The sequence below is a fragment of the Nuphar pumila genome, chromosome 6 (genome assembly GCF_984573655.1).
Source record: "Nuphar pumila chromosome 6, dmNupPumi1.hap1.1, whole genome shotgun sequence".
NCBI classification, from domain to species: domain Eukaryota; kingdom Viridiplantae; phylum Streptophyta; class Magnoliopsida; order Nymphaeales; family Nymphaeaceae; genus Nuphar; species Nuphar pumila.
The window spans coordinates 108,926,910-108,948,966 of NC_143254.1; the positions used below are offsets into that span (position 1 = coordinate 108,926,910).

The 22,057-nt window shown below is 38.1% G+C and overlaps 1 protein-coding gene across 4 annotated transcripts in view; it reads right to left on the reverse strand.

Moving 5' to 3' along the window:
* The window catches only part of LOC149835634 (GATA transcription factor 28-like), a 47,626-nt gene extending 25,804 nt beyond the window's left edge, over positions 1-21,822 (reverse strand). For 2 of the 4 annotated variants that reach the window (XM_090008642.1, XM_090008644.1), the window contains exons 1-3: positions 20,787-21,822; positions 4,862-4,948; positions 4,652-4,764 (exon numbers count right to left, since the gene is read on the reverse strand). In XM_090008642.1, the coding sequence (XP_089864768.1) occupies positions 4,652-4,764; positions 4,862-4,948; positions 20,787-21,227 (641 nt within the window). In that variant the 5' untranslated portion in view covers positions 21,228-21,822. Of the gene's footprint in view, positions 1-4,651; positions 4,786-4,861; positions 4,949-20,786 lie in introns of all 4 variants that reach the window. The other 2 variants (XM_090008641.1, XM_090008643.1) reach the window with 1 other exon arrangement.
* Positions 21,823-22,057: the final 235 nt, after the last annotated feature.

A 22,057-nucleotide genomic window follows, 5' to 3' on the forward strand; every position in this document is an offset into this window, starting at 1 on the left:
TACTCTTTTTTTTGTTCGTGTCAAGGACCTTCATACGAGGGAAATGTTCGCTGAAGGAAAACGACAAGCAAATATGTATGTATTCCAAGAGAATCCTTCCACCTTGAAGCTCACATCATCTTCTTCTTCAGTTCCTCTTAAGAATGTTTTTAGTCTTTCTAAGCGTAATAAGCCGGATCTTTGGCATGGTCGTCTAGGTCATTGTAGTAGTGGTTTCATTGAAAAGCTTGCTTCAAGCAGCCTTATTCCCAAGTAAGGTTTAAGTTTCAATGTCAATGATAAAAAGTGTTCTAGTTGTCTTCAATGTAAGAGTCATGTTCTTCCATTTCATTCTATTAATAAAAGAGCTTCAAGACCATTTGAAATTATTTGTTCTGATGTTTGGGGTCCAGTCTCAGTTTCTTCCATGTCTAACATTAGATATTATCTCATTTTTGTTGATAGTTATTCTCGGTATACATGGATTTTCTTTATGAAATGCAAATATGAAACATTCACGCTATTTCAAAAATTTTGTTCTTTTGTTCAAAATCAATTCTCTGATAATATCCTTTGTTTCCAATGTGATGGAGGAGGTGAATTCTCCTCAAATGACTATTAATTTTCTCCAGAAAAATGGAATACGTAGACAAGTGTCTTGCCCTCATACACCTCAACAGAATGGGATTGCTGAACGAAAGCATCGCCATATTGTCGAGAGTGCAATGAGCATGATGCATGACAGTAACCTTTCAGTTACCTTCTGGGCAAAGGCTTTTCATTCAGTCGTTTATATCATCAACCTGTTGCCCATGAATATTCTGGAAAACAAATCACCCTACTTTTCTTTATATGGTGTTCATCCAAATTATCATGATTTGCGAGTATTCGGGTGTGTATGTTATGTTCATGTTGACAGTTCAATGCGACACAAGTTTCAGGATAAGGCCTTGAAGTGCAGATTTGTTGGGTATGCGGATGATCATAAAGGGTACAGATGCTATGATCCAGTGAGCAAGCGTATCAAAATATCCAGGAATGTTGTATTTGATGAATTGAATTTTGACCACAATGTTAACACTCTCCCTGAAATTGAAGTTTATCACCCCTAGTTGAACTCTGATATCTTTTCTAGTGTTGGTGATGTTTGCCCTTCAAAATGTAATCAAAGAGTTGAGGGCCACAAGTTCGATGTGGTACAAAGGACTCAGAAAAGTGTCATTTCGGATCCACTCTTGCCTCCCGAAAGGTATAAAGGCATTGTTTACTCTATCAACTTGAGAAGGAAACTCTCCCCAATTCTGATCAGGAGATGCATTCTTCTTCCGATTTTACTCTATCATTTGTCCCTAGAAGATCCACTTGATCCCGACATCCTATTGATCGATGGGTAAGTTATGAGAATTTCACTATGGATTTCCAACTCTTCTTAACTTCTTTAGGTAAGAAAGATCAGCCCACTACATTTTATCAAGCAGCAAATTCTAAGCGATGGATTGAAGCTATGAATGAAGAAATAGAGACTCTTCATGAATTTGGCACTTGGGAGATTGTTCCCAGACCACATGATCAAAATGTGGTTGGGTCCAAATGGGTGTATAAAGTAAAGTATAAGTCGGACGGTACTATTGAGCGCTATAAGGCTAGACTAGTTGCCAAGGGATTCACTCAGGAGCAAGGACAAGATTATGATGAAACCTTCAGTCCGGTTGTGAAAATGAGCACTATTCGAATCATACTATCATTGGCTATTGAACATCAGTAGATTATCAGTCAACTGGATGTAAAAAATGCATTCCTACATGGAACTCTAAAGGAAGAAGTGTACATAGAGCAACCCACTGGGTATGCAAAAGGAAACTCCAAAGAATATGTGTGTAGATTAAAGAGAGCTATATATGGTCTGAAGCAAGCCTCTCGATCTTGGTTTGACAGTTTTTCTCTTGAAATAGAGAAATATGGTTTTAGTCGATCTCTTCTTGATCATTCTCTTTTCATATTCAAATGTAAAGACACAATTACCTTGTTACTGATATATGTAGACGACATTATCATTACAAGTAACTCTAATGAACATATTGAACAGGTCAAAGAACTCCTGAATCACAGGTTCAAGATGAAGGACCTTGGTAAGCCGCGATATTTTCTTGGAGTAGAAGTTGACAGAATTATTGAAGGCATGACACTTACCCAACATAAATAAAATATTTATGTTCTAAGCAAGGCAGGTATGAAAGATTGCAAGCTTCTAAGCACGCCCAGTGTACTTCATCAGAAACTCAATTCCCAAGATGGAGATTTGTATGAGGATCCTACAAGATATCGCAAGATAGTAGGGATGCTTCAATATCTCACATTTACTCATCCTGATATTGTCTATTCAGTCAATCAGGTATCACAGTTCATGCATGAACCAAGTATTGGACATATGGAAGTTGTTAAACGTATTCTCTGATATTTGAAGGGAACTATTAGGGATGGTCTTTTATACAGAAAGAGTATGAATGAACATCACAAGCATGAACTTCTTGTTTACACAGATGCAGACTGGGCAGGAGATCTAGATGAGCGTAAGTCAGTCTCAGGATATTGTGTTTTCGTTGGCCTAAATCTTGTCTCGTGGAGTAGTAGGAAACAAAGGGCTATTGCCAGGTCAAGCACAGAAGCAGAATATAGATCAATGGCAGGTGCTACAACTGAAGTAACATGGATCAGACATCTATTGACATAAGTAGGAGAATCTGTATCTAAATGTATTCTCTTATGTGACAATCAAAGTGTCATCAACATGTCATTCAATCCTATCTACCACAGTCGTGCCAAACATATTGAAATTGATCAACATTTTATAAGACAGAAAGTCGAAGAGAGGGAAATTTAACCAGAATTTGTTCGGACTACTGATCAAGTTGTTGACTTGTTTACCAAAGGGCTTATCAAAGACAGATTCTGGATGTTGAAAGGCAAGTTGTTCATGATTCATGTACAACTTGAGGGAGGATGAAAAAAAGTCATCATTCACGAACTGGGTTTGGATCTTATCCAAACCCAATTCGTGTTTATCTAATTACAGATTTCAGTACATGTTCATTAATAGCATTAATGGCATATTGTAATTTACCTTTGTTGTATGATGGGTATTATCGTACCCTAGTAATTGTAACAGTGTGTATTTAATGGGAAGCCTAATACCACAGCCTCTGATTGAGGATTCTGCAGCCCTTACGTGTTTTCCCTTCAACTTGTGCTAAGTCTTGTGTATGGCACGGAGGAATCCATGATTTCTAACAATATTATGTGCACTTTGTAAAGAAATTCAAAAAAAAATCAAAGAGATGTCATAGGAGACAAGATGACTTCGTCAATTCAGATCATGTAGATATACTAGGTGAATGGTGCAAGAGGAGCCTGTCTTGACCAAAGATAACAGTGATTGGAAGCAATTGGAGGTTGAAATGGAAGCAAAACTCTAAAAAAAGGAAATAAATATGCAAGAGTTGAGCTAGAGGAAGAGGACGGAAGGAATGATCAAGAAGAATAAGATCCCTTCATTTTGGAATCTTGTTTTGCCATGATTGGTGAAATTAAAGTGTAGATTAAAGGATTTTTTTCTTTTTATTTGTTATTTAATTGATGGGTTATTGTTGATAACTTTATATCATGTATTATACTATTATTTCTTTGTTAGTCACTCAGTTGTTGTACATTACCTTCATATCCATTGAATTGTAAATTCATGTTCTACTCTAGGTTTGTTTAGTGTTCTAGTTTTATTATTTTAGTGCTTAATTTTACCTGCTCTTTTGGTGGTTTATCCCACAATATGATAATGATACAGTACAACAAATTTGTATCTCTCGATATGCCTTCTAATATGACTTCTACAATAACAGCAAAAACCTCATTATTTCCATGAATTAAAAAAAAAGAACCACAATTATGTGAAGAGCCTCATTGAGAATTATGTTCCTTATGAAAGCATTTTTAGTTTTCCAAGGTGTAATAGAAAATCAATTTAACATCTATAAGAGCTTCTGTACTGACACTACAAATGCCACCAAAGATGAGTTTCACAACCAGCAGAGACACGTGCTTTTGTTGGTTGTCTAAATGTGGGCACCATTGCATGGCTATGAGCAAACTGGAGTATTCATGCACAGCTTCCCGATATATCATGCTGACGACATGGATTGGTATACATGTCTAGTAACATTGTGGTATATTTCCACTGCATCCCAACATCCAAAAATATGACATATGGCTAGACGCCTTTTGCACAGGGAGTGATTAATGCTTTACACAATTTTATCAGAAATAGTAGGGTAATAAAGTTATAAGCCATATGAATCAACACCAAATACATGAACTAAGTGCCCCCCCCCCCTAAGGAGCCAACTTTTGGGGGCAGCAGCCCAATATGATGAAGAACCAAAATACTAACTATAAAGCAAGAGAAACGATATAGAGATATCAAATGTGATAACCCCATAATCAGTTCAAGACCACAGAAAGACAAGTGATCACCAGCAGCCAGCTGGCCTCTATAGCTGCCTGGAAAGCAATAATAACATTCTAGTAAGGTTCATAAATTCCCTCTAGTAATTATATCATCTCATAAACCAATTAAATGATGACAATAATACAGAAAGAATAACAGATATGCAACCTATACCTTAGAGCAACCTCTTTCCGCACTGTATAACGAATCCTTTTATCAAAATTTCGCTCTTTTCTCTTCTCACGGAACCTTGTGAGTGAAGCAATACGCTGGGGATAGTTCATGCGCTGTGGAGCATCAGAATACCCCTGGTTGAAAACATCAGTAAACACGGGTATAGAGAAAAACAGAAGCCACTAAAAGCACTTCAAGGAATTCACATACCCTGAAATTCTGATGTCCAGATAACGACATGGTGGGCAAGCCAGGAGGCAATTCACGTCCACCAAGTAATAATAGCACTGCTTGCACCTATAATACAGAACATGAAAAGGATTACATACTTCGCAAATGTTGCATCAAAGATATTCTAGGAGAAAACATTGAGAAACACAAATAAAACATGCAAATTCAAGTGTGCTAATGCACCAAGCTATAAGCTATCTAATTAAATGACAGATGAAAATAATTATGAACTGGATGGAAAGCATCCAGGCCATACACTGTTTATACATCTTCCAAATAATAGGAACAAGAACACTCCACTTGTAACGACCCCAACTCATCCCAGTTGAAAAGTGGGTTTTTTTTAAACAATTGCGGAAACCATATCTAGATATATGGGGCCTTACGATCATAATCACAATCCACACCACCAGGGATCTTACATTAACCATCAACCAACTAAAATAACTTTATTCATCGTTAACTAGAATTTGAGAACACTATTCAAATGAATATCAATAAAAATAGTCACATTATCCCAAGGTAAAATGTCAAAACCAGTCTTTGTAGGCTCCCTATAGCAGTTGGTCTCATAACTGAGCTTCAGAGGCTGTGAAAAACATAAAGAATACGGGGTCAGAATCATAGATCCTTCGTACGAATTCTCCTAATAATTCAAATAGACAAGAAAAGAATAAATCAAATTCATGTAACATTTTTAAAAGAATACAACTACAACAATTTCAATATTCAAATAATCATTCATGCATTTGAGAACAATTATCATGCAACAATCAATATATATCACATGTAAGAGAACAGGTAATAACTTATTAAGTTATTATCAGAGTTTTCTTTTGTAAGCATGTCCCTATTAAATGCACACAATTTTAGTTTCACTTTTCATTAAAACCCACAGATATTCAAAACGGGCACCACAAATTTTCGAAGTTAACACAATTTTTATTTTATTACTGGGTTCCACACTTGTCCCTCGACCGATATCAGGAATCAACTCATCCATCGAAACATTAGAAATCAGCATCTAATGTCAGAAAACTAGAAAAATCAATAGTCACTAATGTCACTTTCTTGGTATACCAATAACAACAGTTGTGTTTATACACTACCCCTAGGCAAAGTGGCAAAATATCCCTAAAATCGTGGTCGAGAGGTGAACCACCTAGTTGGGTTCAAAGGCACAATCGCATACGGAGTTTTAGTATCCTCACGGTTCTCCAAAACCAAAATTCAGGGTTCTCACATTGTAGAAGGGACATCCAGAAATTAACATTAATTACATTGTTTATCTTTTTTTATTTTTTTATCAAAAGAAAGATTTATTATACAATATTCGTTTTGCAAATCAACATGCAAAACACAACACGGGACCTCAACCCGTTACAATATGGAACAGTGCAATCAATTTAGAAATTCGATAAATATCAAACGAATTTTCGCAATACATATAACAAAACTTAAAGCAACACATGCTCGTGGCTCACATGATGCACCTTATGCAAAAACCACAATGAACATGCAACATACGCAAACATTTAACATGCACACAAATGCACATTCATGCACACATAATAAGAATGGGCATGTATAACAATTTCATATGCATATGAACACACGCATCGTTCCCATTATTTTATCGCATGCCTATCATTCAAGCAGGCACATGATTATTGACGATGCAACAGTAAGCAACTTAAAAATTCAGGTGTTCATAATATGCACATCTATGCCATTATTGTGTTAAAATACAACCATTACTTTCGTCAAAATTAGGCAACTCGGGCTATAACACATAGCTATCGAGCCCAGAAATATGTCACACGGACTCGGCTCCAAGGTCGACGCACCCGCGTCGACACGCACCGACACGGGTGCGGCTCGGACTCAGTCAACCCGACCATGGGTGCGGTCAACGCACCTATGGTCATTTAGGTCCATTTTTTGGAAAAAAAAAATTAAAAAAACTTGGGTGCAAAATTTAAAAAAAAAATCTTGGGAGGGGGGTGGGGGCGCTGCCCCCATATAACCTCCTGCCAGGGGCGGCCCCCTTGGACCCACGTCGGGGGGATCCCCCCCCCTCCTGTAAGGAAAAAAACCCTGAATCAGGCTTCACAACTCATCACTTGTCCCCTAATGGGCACAACTTTGACCGAGTCTTTATATATATATAGCCGAGTCCCCGTGTCCAAAAATTTTGAAATTGCGCCGCACCCGTGTCGCACCCGCACCCATGTGACAGGCCCCGAGCCATGTTGCCCACACACCAGACAGCATTGGTGGTCACATGAAAATATTTTCAGCAATTACATAGAATCATGCCTAATAACCATATGAAAACTTGCATAACAGTCCAGTCATAAAAATGCATAATTTGGACATGAGCAGACACATAAATCTGAATATTAAACATGTATAAATCTAAACATTCAACATGTATAAATTCTAAACCTTTAACATATGTCAATCTGGACATAAACAAGAACCTTTAGCATGTGTAAATTTGGACATTAATATGCATACACATTAACATGTAAATCTGAACATTAATATGCATACGCATTAACATGTAAATCTAGACATAACACATAAATCTGGACATTAACATGCATATTTATTTTTTTTGAAAATTGTCCAGCCGATGCAGTCGGCTAGGTTCAACAGGGTGTGAATCCGCCCAGCTGATGCAGTCGGCTAGGCTCATCAGCTTAAGAATCTGCCCAGCTTTAAATAGATAAATTCATATGTAATTCATGATTAACAATGGTTCAGACTGTAGTAAGAAAAACTCATACTTGACCTGTACTTAAGCTCCCTGTTCAGATCAATGTATTCGTGTTTTAACAAGACCAGTTTAGATAAATAAAGTCACTGGTTTATCACATACTAAAACCAAAAACTTAATGTGTATTCAAACCCAACTGACATGTTTATCAAAACACAGATCCCTGAAATTCAGGGCCAGGTTTAGTTAAGCAAAACAAACTCATAATTAAATCAAACACCGATTCTTTTCAAGATAAATAAAAACTCAAATTTTCGTTATAGACGAGCCTCCACATCACAAGGGTTAAAACACATCATGACGTCAAACCTGATTGGGACAGGGTCTGGTTTCATTCCAGAATCCCATCAAAAACTTGGGCAACCCAAGTTCTAATGCTGATCAATCAGCCTGGCATGAAACCCATTCAGCCAGGCCCAACGCATACCTCTATCAAACCAAAAATCAGTATGAATACAAACTGAGAAAGGAAGACAGATTTGTAACCCATACATACAGTTGATCATCAAAAAATTTGAGCAAGAACTGATGGCAGTAAAAAAAAAAAAAACAGATCTAGACCATATCTGCACCCATGTGAATATCGGCAGATCTGTCCAGATCTGCCCATCGGTACTGCTGTCGGCAGCTCTGCCCATCGGTACTGCCGGACAGATCTGTCCAGATCTATTCACCTGTAAATATGGCAGATCCAAAGTTAAGATCATGTACAATATATTCTTTTGTCTTTTTTTCTATGCATATATCAATTTTTCATAAGTTGAATATGCAAAACTAAATCAGATTCATGGATTCCTTCAAAAATATCACCTAAATCTTATTTAGGCTTTTTTTCCCTATCTGAATCAAAAGAGAAACCCGTACCTTAGTTGGAATTTAAAAAAGATCAAAGAAATCGTCGGATGACCGGAGAAGGTGATGGATCATCTCCTTCCTCTTCTTCCTTTTCCTTTTTCTTCTTCTCTTCCATGACTCTCTCTCCCTCTCTCTCTTTCCTCTTCCTCTCTCTCTCTTTTCTTCCTTTTTTTGAATTTTTATAATGGGGAGGCCCTCTAGAGGGTGACCCCCCCCCCCCCCCCCTCCTATAGAATCCCATATGGGCCGGAGATAGAAGTTTTCCCATATGGTCTCTATCTTCAACCTCCTTTCCTAATACCATTCAAAGATTTTTGTTGACTTTTTCCAACTTCTTTCTCTTTCTTTATTATCTTCTATATTTATTTTTTTTAATTATCTATTGGGTTCTTCTAGAGGGTGATGCCCCTCTAGAGTCCCCTTTTTAATAGGTAACTGCCATATCAAAACAGATTTTTGGAATTAATTATTATTTAGTACTTAAATAATTATTTATTACATAAAAATATCCAAAAAGTTGGAGTCTTTTTAACTTTAAAATTCTTTAATTTAAACATGTATATTGAATTTAAAGCTTTGATTTTGTTGGATTTGGATTTTGAATCTAAATCTAGATCATGATCCAAGATCCAAATCCATATTCAAAATCCATATGGGTCTTGAACTGGATCAGATCCTAATTAATATGGGTCTTGGACCTAGTACAGATCCATATTAACTTGGATCATACAGATCGGATCCAATTTGATCCAACCCAGACCCGGTCCCATCGACGCGAGTTTTAAAAAAAATGATTTTCGGGCCAACCGCAGCCCGAATTCAGAAAAACAAAATATCGTTGAACTCAGAATCTATGTAACAGGGATTAGGCTAGCAGGGTGCCGCACCCGCGTCGACGCGGGTGCAGGTGCGGCACCGGGTGTATATATATATATATATATTACATTTTTGCCCCTACCGCACCCCCGCACCCAAGGTTTTTGAAAGTGCCGCACCCGCACCCATGTGACATAGCTCAGAATTTTGAGGCGCATCTAACGATATATAACTCGAATTTTGCCTCTAAATTTTGTCTGAATTTAACCCGAATTTCGCTCAATTTTCTCTTGATTTTAAAAGTCAAAAATAAAAGTCTTTATCATATCTTGTTTGGCTCGTTTAGGTCTTGTCAATGAGACCTGAGCCGAACCCAAATTCAATTGACGCCACCTAATATTGAGTATTTTACCGATGTTTCTACAACACAGCCAAAGTTTCAAAAATCCAAAATTTAACTTGGTGTAAAAATGCACAATATTACCCCACTGCCATCGAATGGCAAGCACTAGAGCCACCAGTGACCGTAACAAGCAATCAAGGACTTGGATCCAACAGTTTAGCAAGCCTTCGTAGGACCACAAACAAGGCATACTCGAATAGAGCAATTATGTAAGACTTCATGACGTAAGCAAATGTAAAAGTATCTTCAACAAGATACTTTAGTCGATAACACAACAACCTTAAGAATAAATGTGTGAACATACACACCCAAGAACACTTGTGCACAACAAACACAACACACCGAATCACAAATGTGCACTTGCACCCATAAGTTTCATAAACACTAAAGAGGTTGGGCTATAATCCCAAATCCCTTGGAGAAATACAAGAGGAGCTGCCCATATAAATAGGGCTTGGAGGAGGCCTTGGGAGGGGCTCCACATAGTCGTTGGAGCCCCTCCAACGGTCACAAATGTGACCGTTGGAGGGGTCCAACGACTAGTGGGTTGGGCCCCTCCCAATGCATGTACAATGCATTAAATGCAAAAAACAAAAATACAAAAAGAAAAAGAAAAAAGAAAATACAAAAAAACATATTCTTGAAAAAGAATGTGTAAAATTCCTAAACTACCCTTACTATGACTATATATATTTTATATATATAATTGGTAAATACATATACATATATTATATATATGTATATGCATTACCTTATATATATAAAATATATATACGAAATTACAACTTTGATTACATAATTTAACACCCCCCCTCCTCAAACTTAGGGCAAGATGACCGATAGTTTGCCAAGAAGGAAGTTGAACCGCGGAGCGCACAGGGTTTTAGTAAAGAAATCGGCCAACTGATATTCGGACGTGACATAAGGAAGGTCGATAACTCCTCGGAGATATGCTTCACGAACATAGTGACAGTCCATTTCGATGTGTTTTGTCCGCTCATGAAAGGTGTGGTTCTTTGCAATGTAGATTGCACTTTTGTTGTCGCAGCATAGCTTGGTGGGTCCTTCAATTTTGATCCCCATGTCTTCTAGCAGTTGGTGAATCCAAACAATCTCCATGGTAGTAGTGGCCATGGCACGATATTCAGCTTCAGTTGAGGAGAGCGACACCTTTTGTTGCTTCTTGCATCTCCACGAAATTAGTGAGTCTCCTAAGAACACACAAAAACCAGTGGTGGAGTGACGGTTATTTGGGTCACCTCCCCAATCTGAGTCAGTATAAGTAATCAATTTTAAATCAGAGGAAGAGGACAGAAAAACTCCCTTATTTAGAGTACCCTTTATGTATCTTACGACCCGTAAGATGGCACTCATGTGAACGGATGTAGGCGCATGCTGAAATTGAATTGCAGTATGGACTGCATGGGATATATCTGGTCTGGTAATACTTAGATACATCAGGGACCCTACAAGCTGTCTGTAAGGTGTAGGATCCAATAGGGGAACTCCATCATCAATTTTCATCTTTGCTCCTACTACCGCAGGAGTTTCACACAGCTTCTCATCTGTAATACCTGACCTGTCAATGATCTCAGAAGCAAGCTTAGTTTGAGATAAGAAATATCCTCGAAGAGAGTATGCCACTTTAATTCCCAAAAAATAAGTTAAAAAACCCAAGTCAGACATTTCAAATTTATCTTTTAAGATAGATTTTATACTTTTAACCCCGTTAGAATCACTCCCAGTGATGAGCATGTCATCAACATACAGAAGTAAAATAACAATCCCTGCATTGAATTTTCTAACAAATAGAGCAGTGTCAGTAAAACAAGAGGAAAAACCATTCTCAATCATAACAGAGTTAAATCTATCATACCAAGCCTTGGGAGCTTGTTTTAGGCCATAGAGTGCTTTCTGAAGACGAAGCACCTTTCCTTTAGGAGTCTCCATTCCAGGAGGAGCATCCATGTAGACTTCTTCGCTTAAATCGCCATTTAAAAAGGCATTTTTCACATCCATTTGATAGATGTTCCATTTGTTGATAGAGGCAACGGTTATAAGACATCGAACAGTGACCATACGAGCTACAGGAGCAAAAGTTTCTTCATAGTCAATACCATATTCTTGACTATATCCTTTTGCAACCAAACGAGCTTTATACCTTTCAAGGGATCCATCACTTTTAGTTTTTACTTTGAAAACCCATTTGCACCCTATTGTTTTCTTGCCTTTAGAAAGATTTTGGAATTCCCAGGTTTTGGCTCTTCTCAGAGCCTCAAGTTCATTGTCCATGGCATTAATCCATTCAGGGCATTTACGTGCTTCTTCAAAATTTCTAGGTTCTATATAAGAGTGGATGGCACTAAGGCAGGCTCTATATCTTGGTGAGAAAGAGTCATAGGAAATGAACCTAGAAGGAGGCCTTCTACTTCTATCAGTTCTACGAGGAATCACTTCATTCTGAGAGGCACTGGAACTGGCATCATTATATCTGTCAAGAGCACTCCTAAAGTTGTTTTGATCTCTATGAGAGTAGGTGATAGGGTCTCTAGGTAATTCAATAGGTTGATGTGACGAAGGAGACAAGGAGATGTTTTCCTCGGTTTCAAGTTCATTTGGGTTACCTTGATCTGACTCAATATCACTAGTATCATCGTCCTTATTCAGTAAATCAAATAAAAAAGAGTAATCCATATTTTCATTATGGGGGTCACAACTTTCAAATCCACTAACATTTTCCAAAAAACTCACGTTCCTGGAAACATACAACTTATCACTTTTGATATCATAACAATGAAACCCCTTTTGGGTTTCAGAATAGCCAAGAAAGGCACAAGGAATGGCCTTTGGAGAAAGTTTGTCATTACACCCAAAGACCCTTAACCTGCTATAATCAGGTTCCTTATCATACAGTTTTTTTAAAGGGAGAAATTTTGTTTAAATTTTTCGATGGAAGTCGGTTTATGAGATAGACAGAGGTAAGAGCTGCCTCAGCCCAAAGATTTTTTGGAATGTTTTGAGAAATGAGCAAAGTCCTAGTTGTTTCAATGATGTGCCTGTGTTTTCGTTCGGCTAACCCATTTTGTTGAGGGGTTTTTGGACATGATTTTTGGTGAAGAATTCCAAAATTTTCAAGATAACCCTTAAATTCATTTGAGAGGTATTCTCCTCCAGAGTCAGACCTAAAAATTTTTAAACATCCATTGAATTGATTTGAAATCATCATGTGAAAATTTTTAAAGGTTGAAAAAACTTCATGTTTATGTTTAAGGAAATAGATCCAACAAAACCTAGTATAGTCATCCACAAAGATTACATAATATGAAAAACCTCCTTTAGACATTACCGGAGCCGGTCCCCATACATCGGAATGGACAATTTCAAATGGTTTTGTCGTAAACATGGATCTTTGAGGAAAGGGCAAACATTTCATTTTCCCAAGAATGCATTCATTACACAAAAAGTCACTTTTACAAAGATGTTTAACAAAAGGCAAGTACGATATTTTAACAATATTGGGATGACCCAATCTCTTATGCCATACATGAATGTCTTTGTTTTGGACGACGTTGCAAAATTGACTCTTGGGAACGTGAAGAAAATCTACGTAGTAGAGGTCTCCTCTTCTAGAGTCTTCCCCAATCAATCTCCCGGACTGGCGATCCTGTATCCAACATTTATTAGAAGAAAATTTTATATCGCAACCATGGTCCGAGAGTTGGGAAACGGAAAGAAGATTTAGGTTAAGGTTTGGGATAAAACGAATTTTTGGAACAAAGAAGTCTTGTTTTTCAAAATTACCTATTCCTTTAATCTCAAGAGATGTACTGTCCGCAGTTGATACAAAGGATGGAAAAGCACTTTTAGAAAAATTTGAAAAAGTGCAATAACTAGGGGTCATGTGAAAGGATGCCCCGGAATCTAAAAGCCAAGATGTCTTACCGGGGGAAGAGGATGACATAGCGGCTCCGGAAGTACCTCCCTTGAGAAGAGGTTGTAGGGCTTCCACGATTTGTTGAAGAGAAAGAGACTCACTTGATAAAGGGGGTCGTTCTTCAACTTGAGATGCCATAGCCGTTGCAATCAATTTCTTCCATTTAGGACACAAGGGTTTGATATGTTCGGGTTCTTTACAATGATAGCAAGTTACTTTGCTATAGTCTCTTTTGCCATACCGATCATTTCCTCCTTGACCTTGATTCTTGAAATGAGGAGGTCTATAGGTCCTCATGTTATTTCCCGGTCTTGACACGGCATTAGCCATTTCACCATCTTCTTGAGTAGAAGAAGTAACAAGAATGCTAGGGTTATTTTTGCCAATCCCCATACGGGTTTCTTCACCACTTAGCTTGGTGATAACATCTTCGAGTGAGGGGGATATGAAGGCGGAGAGAAGAGAGGACCGAACTTGTTCAAATTCGGGTCTAAGGCCATTTAAAAAATTGAAGAACCGGTCTTCTTCAAGTTGTTTGTGCCTTAATTCGATAGCCTCACCACTCCATTTAGGTTCAAGGATTGCGAGCTCGTCCCAAATAGAGGATAATTCGGCAAAGTACTCCCGAATGGTCATGTCATTTTGTTGGAGAGTAAAAGCCCTCTTTTGAAGAAAGTACTTGTGGGATAGATCTCTTGAGGTGTACATTTTCTCAAGATATACCCAAGCTTCGGAAGCCCTTTTAAATTTGATGATGTTGGCATTTATCTTGGTCTCAACGGATGAGAAAATCCAAGATAATATCTTGAAGTTCTTCATTTCCCAATCATCATGTTTCTTAGAATACTCTTCAAGGGCCTTTTGTCTTTCATCCCCTTCAAGAATCTTAATATCACCTCCTTCAACAATGGTAATTTTGGGTTCCGGTTCCGGTATGGATCCATACACGTAACCCCAAAGCCCCTTTCCTTTAATATGGGCTTCCATATTACCGGCCCAAACATGATAGTTTGAGTCATTAAGCTTAAACCCAAGAGAGAAATGGGAGTCTTTTTCGCCCATTAGAGAGGAAAGAATGCAAGAGATAGTATGTACCTTAATTACTTTTTGCGTCTTTCTTGACAAAAGAAGCTCCTAAAATATTGCTCGAAGAAGATGATCCTCTTTGATTTCAAAAAACTTGAAGGCACGCTTCTCGAGGAATGCAAAAGAAGGCGAGTCGCAATTCTTCTTCTTCAACGAAGCTCTGATACCATGTAAAAGTATCTTCAACAAGATACTTTAGTCGATAACACAACAACCTTAAGAATAAATGTGTGAACATACACACCCAAGAACACTTGTGCACAACAAACACAACACACCGAATCACAAATGTGCACTTGCACCCATAAGTTTCATAAACACTAAAGAGGTTGGGCTATAATCCCAAATCCCTTGGAGAAATACAAGAGGAGCTGCCCATATAAATAGGGCTTGGAGGAGGCCTTGGGAGGAGCTCCACATAGTCGTTGGAGCCCCTCCAACGGTCACAAATGTGACCGTTGGAGGGGTCCAACGACTAGTGGGTTGGGCCCCTCCCAATGCATGTACAATGCATTAAATGCAAAAAACAAAAATACAAAAAGAAAAAGAAAAAAGAAAATACAAAAAAACATATTCTTGAAAAAGAATATGTGTAAAATTCCTAAACTACCCTTACTATGACTATATATATTTTATATATATAATTGGTAAGTACATATACATATATTATATATATGTATATGTATTACCTTATATATATAAAATATATATACGAAATTACAACTTTGATTACATAATTTAACAGTTACCACATTAGAGAAAGCCAATCGCCTAACTGCATATAATGAGGCCTGAGTTCAAAACACTAGCAATCAACTGAGAGTCATATTACACCTTGGCCAAGACCCTAGTCTATCCTGAATGAAAAACAGAAATCTCCAAAGAACCAAAAGCACTCTATGGCATGCAAAGATTCATCGTCCTGACTCCTACAAGACAGAAAACAAGGCCACATGGACCAATGCCCACATAGGACTTTAGGCTTGACTTACAAGGATTGGGACATAACCCACAAAAAATGCTAAGAAGACTGAGGGGGGTGAAAACCAAGATTTGTAAACCTCCTCCTCTTGAACCATTTTATTTGGAGCAGATAGAAATGGAGGGAACACCAACATATAGTCTCATATCATCACCACTGCTGTGTCACATAGACATGTAAAGAAATGAGTGGAAACAATAATGAAGCCTCTAAGGGCTTACAAGAACAAGGAACATAGAATACAACCACAAGTCCACAAATGGACAATACAAAAAGCCAATCAATGGAAAAAACAAAAGCACACAAGCCACTAAGTGCAATCACAAGAGAATATAAAAAATATGGAATTTTATTAATAACAAATGCTTAAGAACAAGCATTAAAACAAGAAGGGGTTTCAACCCTTTTATATAGGCAATATGGGGTTCCATATAGCCATTGGGGGGGAGGGGTCCCAACAACTATATAGATAAAGCCCCATATTACCCTTGTACAATTCAAAGAAGATAAAATAAAATAAAAAACAAAAAGACAAGTCTGCCCCTAATGGACAGTACTTATTACATACATATAAAAAGACAAAAATGCTCCTACAAGGGCAAAACCTATTACAATAGAAAACAGTTATATATATATATATATATATATATATATATTATACGTACATACACTCATATATGTATATATAGGCAAATATATGTATGTATGTATATAAGTATACATACATATATATACCAATATATTTTAACACTTTCCCTCAAACTTATGGTGTAATTTTCGAGAGTTGGACAAGAAGAGAATAAAAATGAGGTGAAAGCAAGGCCTTAGTGAAGAAGTCTGCTAGCTGACACTCAGAAGTTACATATGGCAACTGAACAGTTCCTCTCAAGTATTGTTCTCTGACATAATGATAATTTATCTCTATATGCTTGGTTCGTTCGTGGAAAGTGTGGTTGCTTGCAATACATATAGCACTTTTATTATCGCAGCACATCTTCAAAGGACCAGAAATGATGATTCCCATGTCTTTGAGAAGACTCCTCAGCCAAATAATTTTCATAGTTTTTTTGCCCAAACTCAATATTCAGCTTTTGTTGATGATAACGAAACCTCTTGTTGCTTCTTACACCTCCAATATATAAGCAAGTCTCCTAGAAACATACAAAATCTAGTGGTTGAGACTCTATCACTAGGATTACCTCCCCAATCAACATTATTATAAACAATTAAATTTAAATATACAGAGGATGAGAAAAGCCTTTTGGATATAGTGTTTTTTATACATCTAATGATCCTCAAAACAACACTCATATGCACTGTAGTTGGTGTAAACTGACTGGCAGAATGCACAGCATGAGCAATATCTGGTCTTGTAATGGACAAGTAAGGGATTCAATCAATTGCTGGTATGGTGTTGGATCTTCAAGAAGTGTTTCATCTTTAATCTTAGTTTTGCATTGATTTGTATCAACTTTCTTATCCTCGGAGATTCCTGATTTAACAATGATATCTACAGTCAGCTTCATTTGGGATAATATATATTCTCTAGGTGAGTAAGTCACTTCTATACCTAAACATATCTTAAAAAATCAAGATCAAACATATCAAAATATTTTTTAAGAATTATTTTAATTGCATCAACTCACTTTTTGTCACTTTTTGTAATAATCATATCATCCACATATAATAGAAGAATAACAATATCAACACCTGTATTTTTTATAAAAAGATCAATGTCAGTATAACAAAATCTAAAACCCAAAATTAGCATAACATTATTAAATTTATCATATCAAGTTTTAGGAGCTTGCTTAAACTCATACAAAGCTTTTCTCAAACGAAGAACTATCCCACTCTCGATCTCAAGACCGGGAAGAGGGTCCATGTGCACTTCCTCTTTTAGGTCTTCATTCAAAAGGCATTTTTGAAATCAAAGTGTTAAATAAGTCACTTCCTAATGGATGTTAACGCAACAAGGGTTCTCACTGTAATATCGTGTGTGTTTTCTCTAGTTTTAAATTCTCAATTTTTGAAATTTTGGCTAAGTGTTTTATAAAGTTGATAAAAAAAAACATTGATAATATCTTCAGTTTTAGGTGGTGTCAGCTAAGTTTGGGCATGCCCATTGACAAGACCAAAATGAAGCAAATAAGATTTGTAAAGCTTTTCATTTTTAACCTTTACAATCAAGCAAAAATTGAGCAAAAATTAGGTTAAATTTAGGTAGTATATCATTAGATGCGTCTCATAATTCTGAAAACATTGATATTTTGTTTTTTTTAATTCGGGCTACGGTTGGCCTGAAAATTGCTTTTTTTCAAAAATGACCTTTTGTGGATCTCAAGGGGATAGACCCATCCTTTTGCATGCATCGGATCATCATGAAAGAGGGTGCTAAACCCTCTAGAGAAATGCAAAGGAAACTGAATCCCCATGTGAAGGAGGTAGTCAAGTGGTTGGACGCAGGGATAATCTATCTCATCTCCGACAGTCAATGGGTGAGCCCAACACAGGTTGTCCCCAAAAAATCTAGGTTCACTGTCACCATCAATGATAAAGGAGAGAGCGTCCCCACGAGGACTACAACGGGGTGGCGAGTTTGCATCGCTTATCAAAAATTGAACAATGCAAAGCGAAAAGATCATTTCCCGCTGTCGTTTATTGACCAGATATTACAGCGACTCGCAGGCCAATACTATTTTTTTTCCTGGATGGATATTAAGGATATAATCAAATGGTCGTTCACTCCGAAGACCAGAAGAAAGCTACATTCACTTGTCCTTATGGCACCTTCGCATTCAGGAGAATGTCGTTTGGGCTCTATAATGCCATGACAATATTTCAAAGGTGCATGATGGTTATTTTCTCCCATATGGTGGATGACGTCCTTGAGATTTTCATGGACGACTTTTCGGTGTATGGCTCCTCATTTGACGATTGTCTCTAGAAGTTATCGAGAGTTCTCAAGCGGTGTATGGAGACAAATCTAGTGCTTAGCTAGGAAAAAAGTCATTTCATGTTTCGGCAAGGGATTGTTTTGGGACACATTGTGTCCGAGAAGGAGATTGAGATCGATAAAGCCAAAGTGGAGTCCATAGTGAAACTCTCTCCACCGACCTCCGTGCGACAAGTGCGGTCATTTTTAGGGCATGCAGGTTTCTACAGGGGCTTTCTAAGGATTGGCCTTTCCATTTCGATGATGCCTGTCTAAAAGCATCTCTATCTCTAAAGGAGGCCCTAACCACAGCCCTTATTCTGTGATCTCTCGATTTGTCAGTGCCCTTCGAAATCATGTGTGACACGTCGAATTACGCGGTTGGAGTCATTCTTGGCCAGAAGATTAAACGAAAGTCTTATGTTATTTATTACGCTAGCAAAACCCTCTAGAAAGCTCAAATGAACTACACTACTACTGAGAAGAAATTGCTAGCTATAGTTTTTGCATTAGAAATTTTTTGTTCATATTTATTAGGCTCCAAGGTCGTTGTTTACTCAGATCATGCCACCCTGCGGTATTTAATGAGTAAAAAGGATACCAAACCGCGTCTCATCCATTGGATCCTTCTGCTACAAGAATTTGATCTCGAAATTCAAGACAAGAGCGGATGTGAGAACCTTGTATGAGATCATCTATCCAGACTAACAGTGGAGTCATCCACTGATCAGGGACAGATTGACGATTCATTTTCGGATGAGCAGCTTCTACATGTTAAGTGTCTGTCCTGGTTCGCGGACATCATTAATTATTTGGTGACTGAAATGTTTCTTGCGTATCGGAACAAAAATGAGAAAGATCGATTTATGGCGCAAGTGAAACACTACTTTTGGGAGGATCCAGAGTTATTCAAGCTATGTCCAAATTAGATTATTAGAAGGTGTATTCCCGAGGAAGAGATTGTGTCAGTCTTGGCTTTTTGTCATTCATTGGCTTGTAGAGGCCACTTTTCCCGTTGAAAAACCACAGCCAAGGTCCTCCAATCTGGATTCTGGTGGCCAACACTGCATAGAGATTCACATGAGTTTTGCAAGAGATGCTTGTGATGCCAGCAAACAGGGAATATTTCTAAACGCAATATGATGCCCCTGCTTCTCATTCTTGTCGTTGAGATCTTTGATGTTTGAGGCATCAATTTTATGGGTCCCTTCCTGCCTTCGTTCGAAATATTTATATCTTGGTGGCAGTGGATTATGTGTCCAAGTGGGTTGAGGTCATGGCCACCTGAACCAATGACCATAAAGAAGTACTTAAGTTCATTAAGCACAACTTTAGTAGGTTCAGTGTTCCGAGAGCTATTATTAGTGATAGAGGCAAACATTTCAAGAACGTACATGTTGCTTCCTTACTTAGAATGTCACCTCTTTCAGTAACCATGAGAATGTCACCTCTTTCTTAATAGGAAAAAACAAACTAAGTAAACAAAAGCTTCAATAGCTAAGATAGAAAATTCTTGGACCATTTAATGCTCAAAGGCTGGCTTTGCATTTGTGCTTGTGTGTTTATGTGTGCATAACGAAGTCTGATGCAAATCTGGATTTATAAGAATTTCAAAAATGGCATGAAAAACCTTCTGGTTTTTTCTTTTCTGGATTAGTGATACTAAAGTGGTTTGAATTGAAACGCACAATAATATATATATATATAGAGAGAGAGAGAGAGAGAGATTCCAGTTTTTTTCAAGTTTTAAGGACACCAAAAAGTTGACAGTTTGACTTCACTTAACAAATGTTCTTTTTTTTTTCTCCGAAGTACCTAATCGTCTTCTTTCTTTAATTTGAAGCCTCCACTAGGACGCACGGTTTAGCTAGTGTAAATTGAGACTGAATAGAAGATTTACCAAAGTTAGAACTAGACCTATAACGTTACTTCTGTTTCCAAGGGGTAGACAGAAAAGAACGATAAGAACAAAATCGATCAACATAAAGCTTCTAGAAATTTACATCTTATCAGGCAGTATCAAACTATAAGCAAGCATGCCATGAAAAGCAGATAAGTAAACCATAAAAGCTGCAGTTAATTGAACATAAACATAGAGATGAAAGTGATACCTTCTCTGGTGAAACCGAATCGAATACATAGACTTCGCCTTGAAACGACAGTGTAAGTTGGTTGGATCCCTGGTTCCGAGGAGGCATAACCGAAATTGGATCAGCAAGATTAGCAGTGTCAGACGGCACGTCCCCCTCCATGCCGTCGCTGTCGCCATCGTCCTGATCATCGTCAATCCTGCTCTCATTGTTGTGATGAAGAGCATGGCCGTGGTCCTGCACGAAGTGCACTGGTATATTCGCAGCATCTCCACCGTGCATTTGGGTGTCCCCGTGCACGTCATCAATCTGACCGGGCAGATGCATGTTGTGCATATGTATGTGGTGAGAGCTCACCTGCTCCTGGTCAGAAGAATGGACGTCGGTGTTCCCTTGTGTGTAAACGCCGGGATGACGCCTCTGTGACTCCTGCCCCTTCACATCATTGTGATTCTCAGACATTGCTCTCTTGCATACCGCGAACAAACACTACGCAGCGCGAAAAAACACGAATCCAAAGCCTAATTTCAAACACACAATTTCACCACAATCCACCTAATTCTCTCAGATTGAGGAGGCAAAACGTACGCTTCTGAGCAACTATTGATCAAAAACACCCAAAGGCACCAAAAACCTTATTTTCTGCTCTCCAAAGACATGAATTCCAACACTAAGAAGATCGGAAAGAAAGGATCTGAATCGAGACGATTTCAAGCAAAACCTAGATCTGCAAAGCACAAAAACCCTCGGTTTTGGCCAGATACAAGGAACTCGCATGAGAACCGCTCCGAATAGAAGAAGAAAACGGAAAATTTTCCTTATCTCTGATCGGGATATTTTTTTAAATGAAGAGAGACCCGACGGCCGGAAGAAGGAGAATAAGAAGAAGAAGAACTGGGGATTCCGGGATCGACGCACCGAGACGAAGGAGGATCGACTTTTCCGGAAGGTTTTCCGGAGAGCGCCGCCGAATGCCGACCGTCTATGCGCCGGAAGAAACCCCTCAGTGCGCCGAGAGGGAAGGGTTTTCTTTTTCTGGTGAGGTCGAGAGCTTCGGTTCAGCAGAAGACGACAGACGGGGCCTTTCTTCGGGTTTGATCTCAAATGACTGGTTGGTTGCGACTAAACCCTTGAATTCTAAGGTAATAACGGGAATGCCCTCCCCTAGTGGAGAGAGTGTACGGCCTCAGGCGTCAACCTTTTGCGACAGTAGCCCACGACCTTTTTGTCAATTATTGCTTTAATATTCTTTTGAGAAAGTTTTTTGAATAATCTTTTGAGGAAGTGTTGCT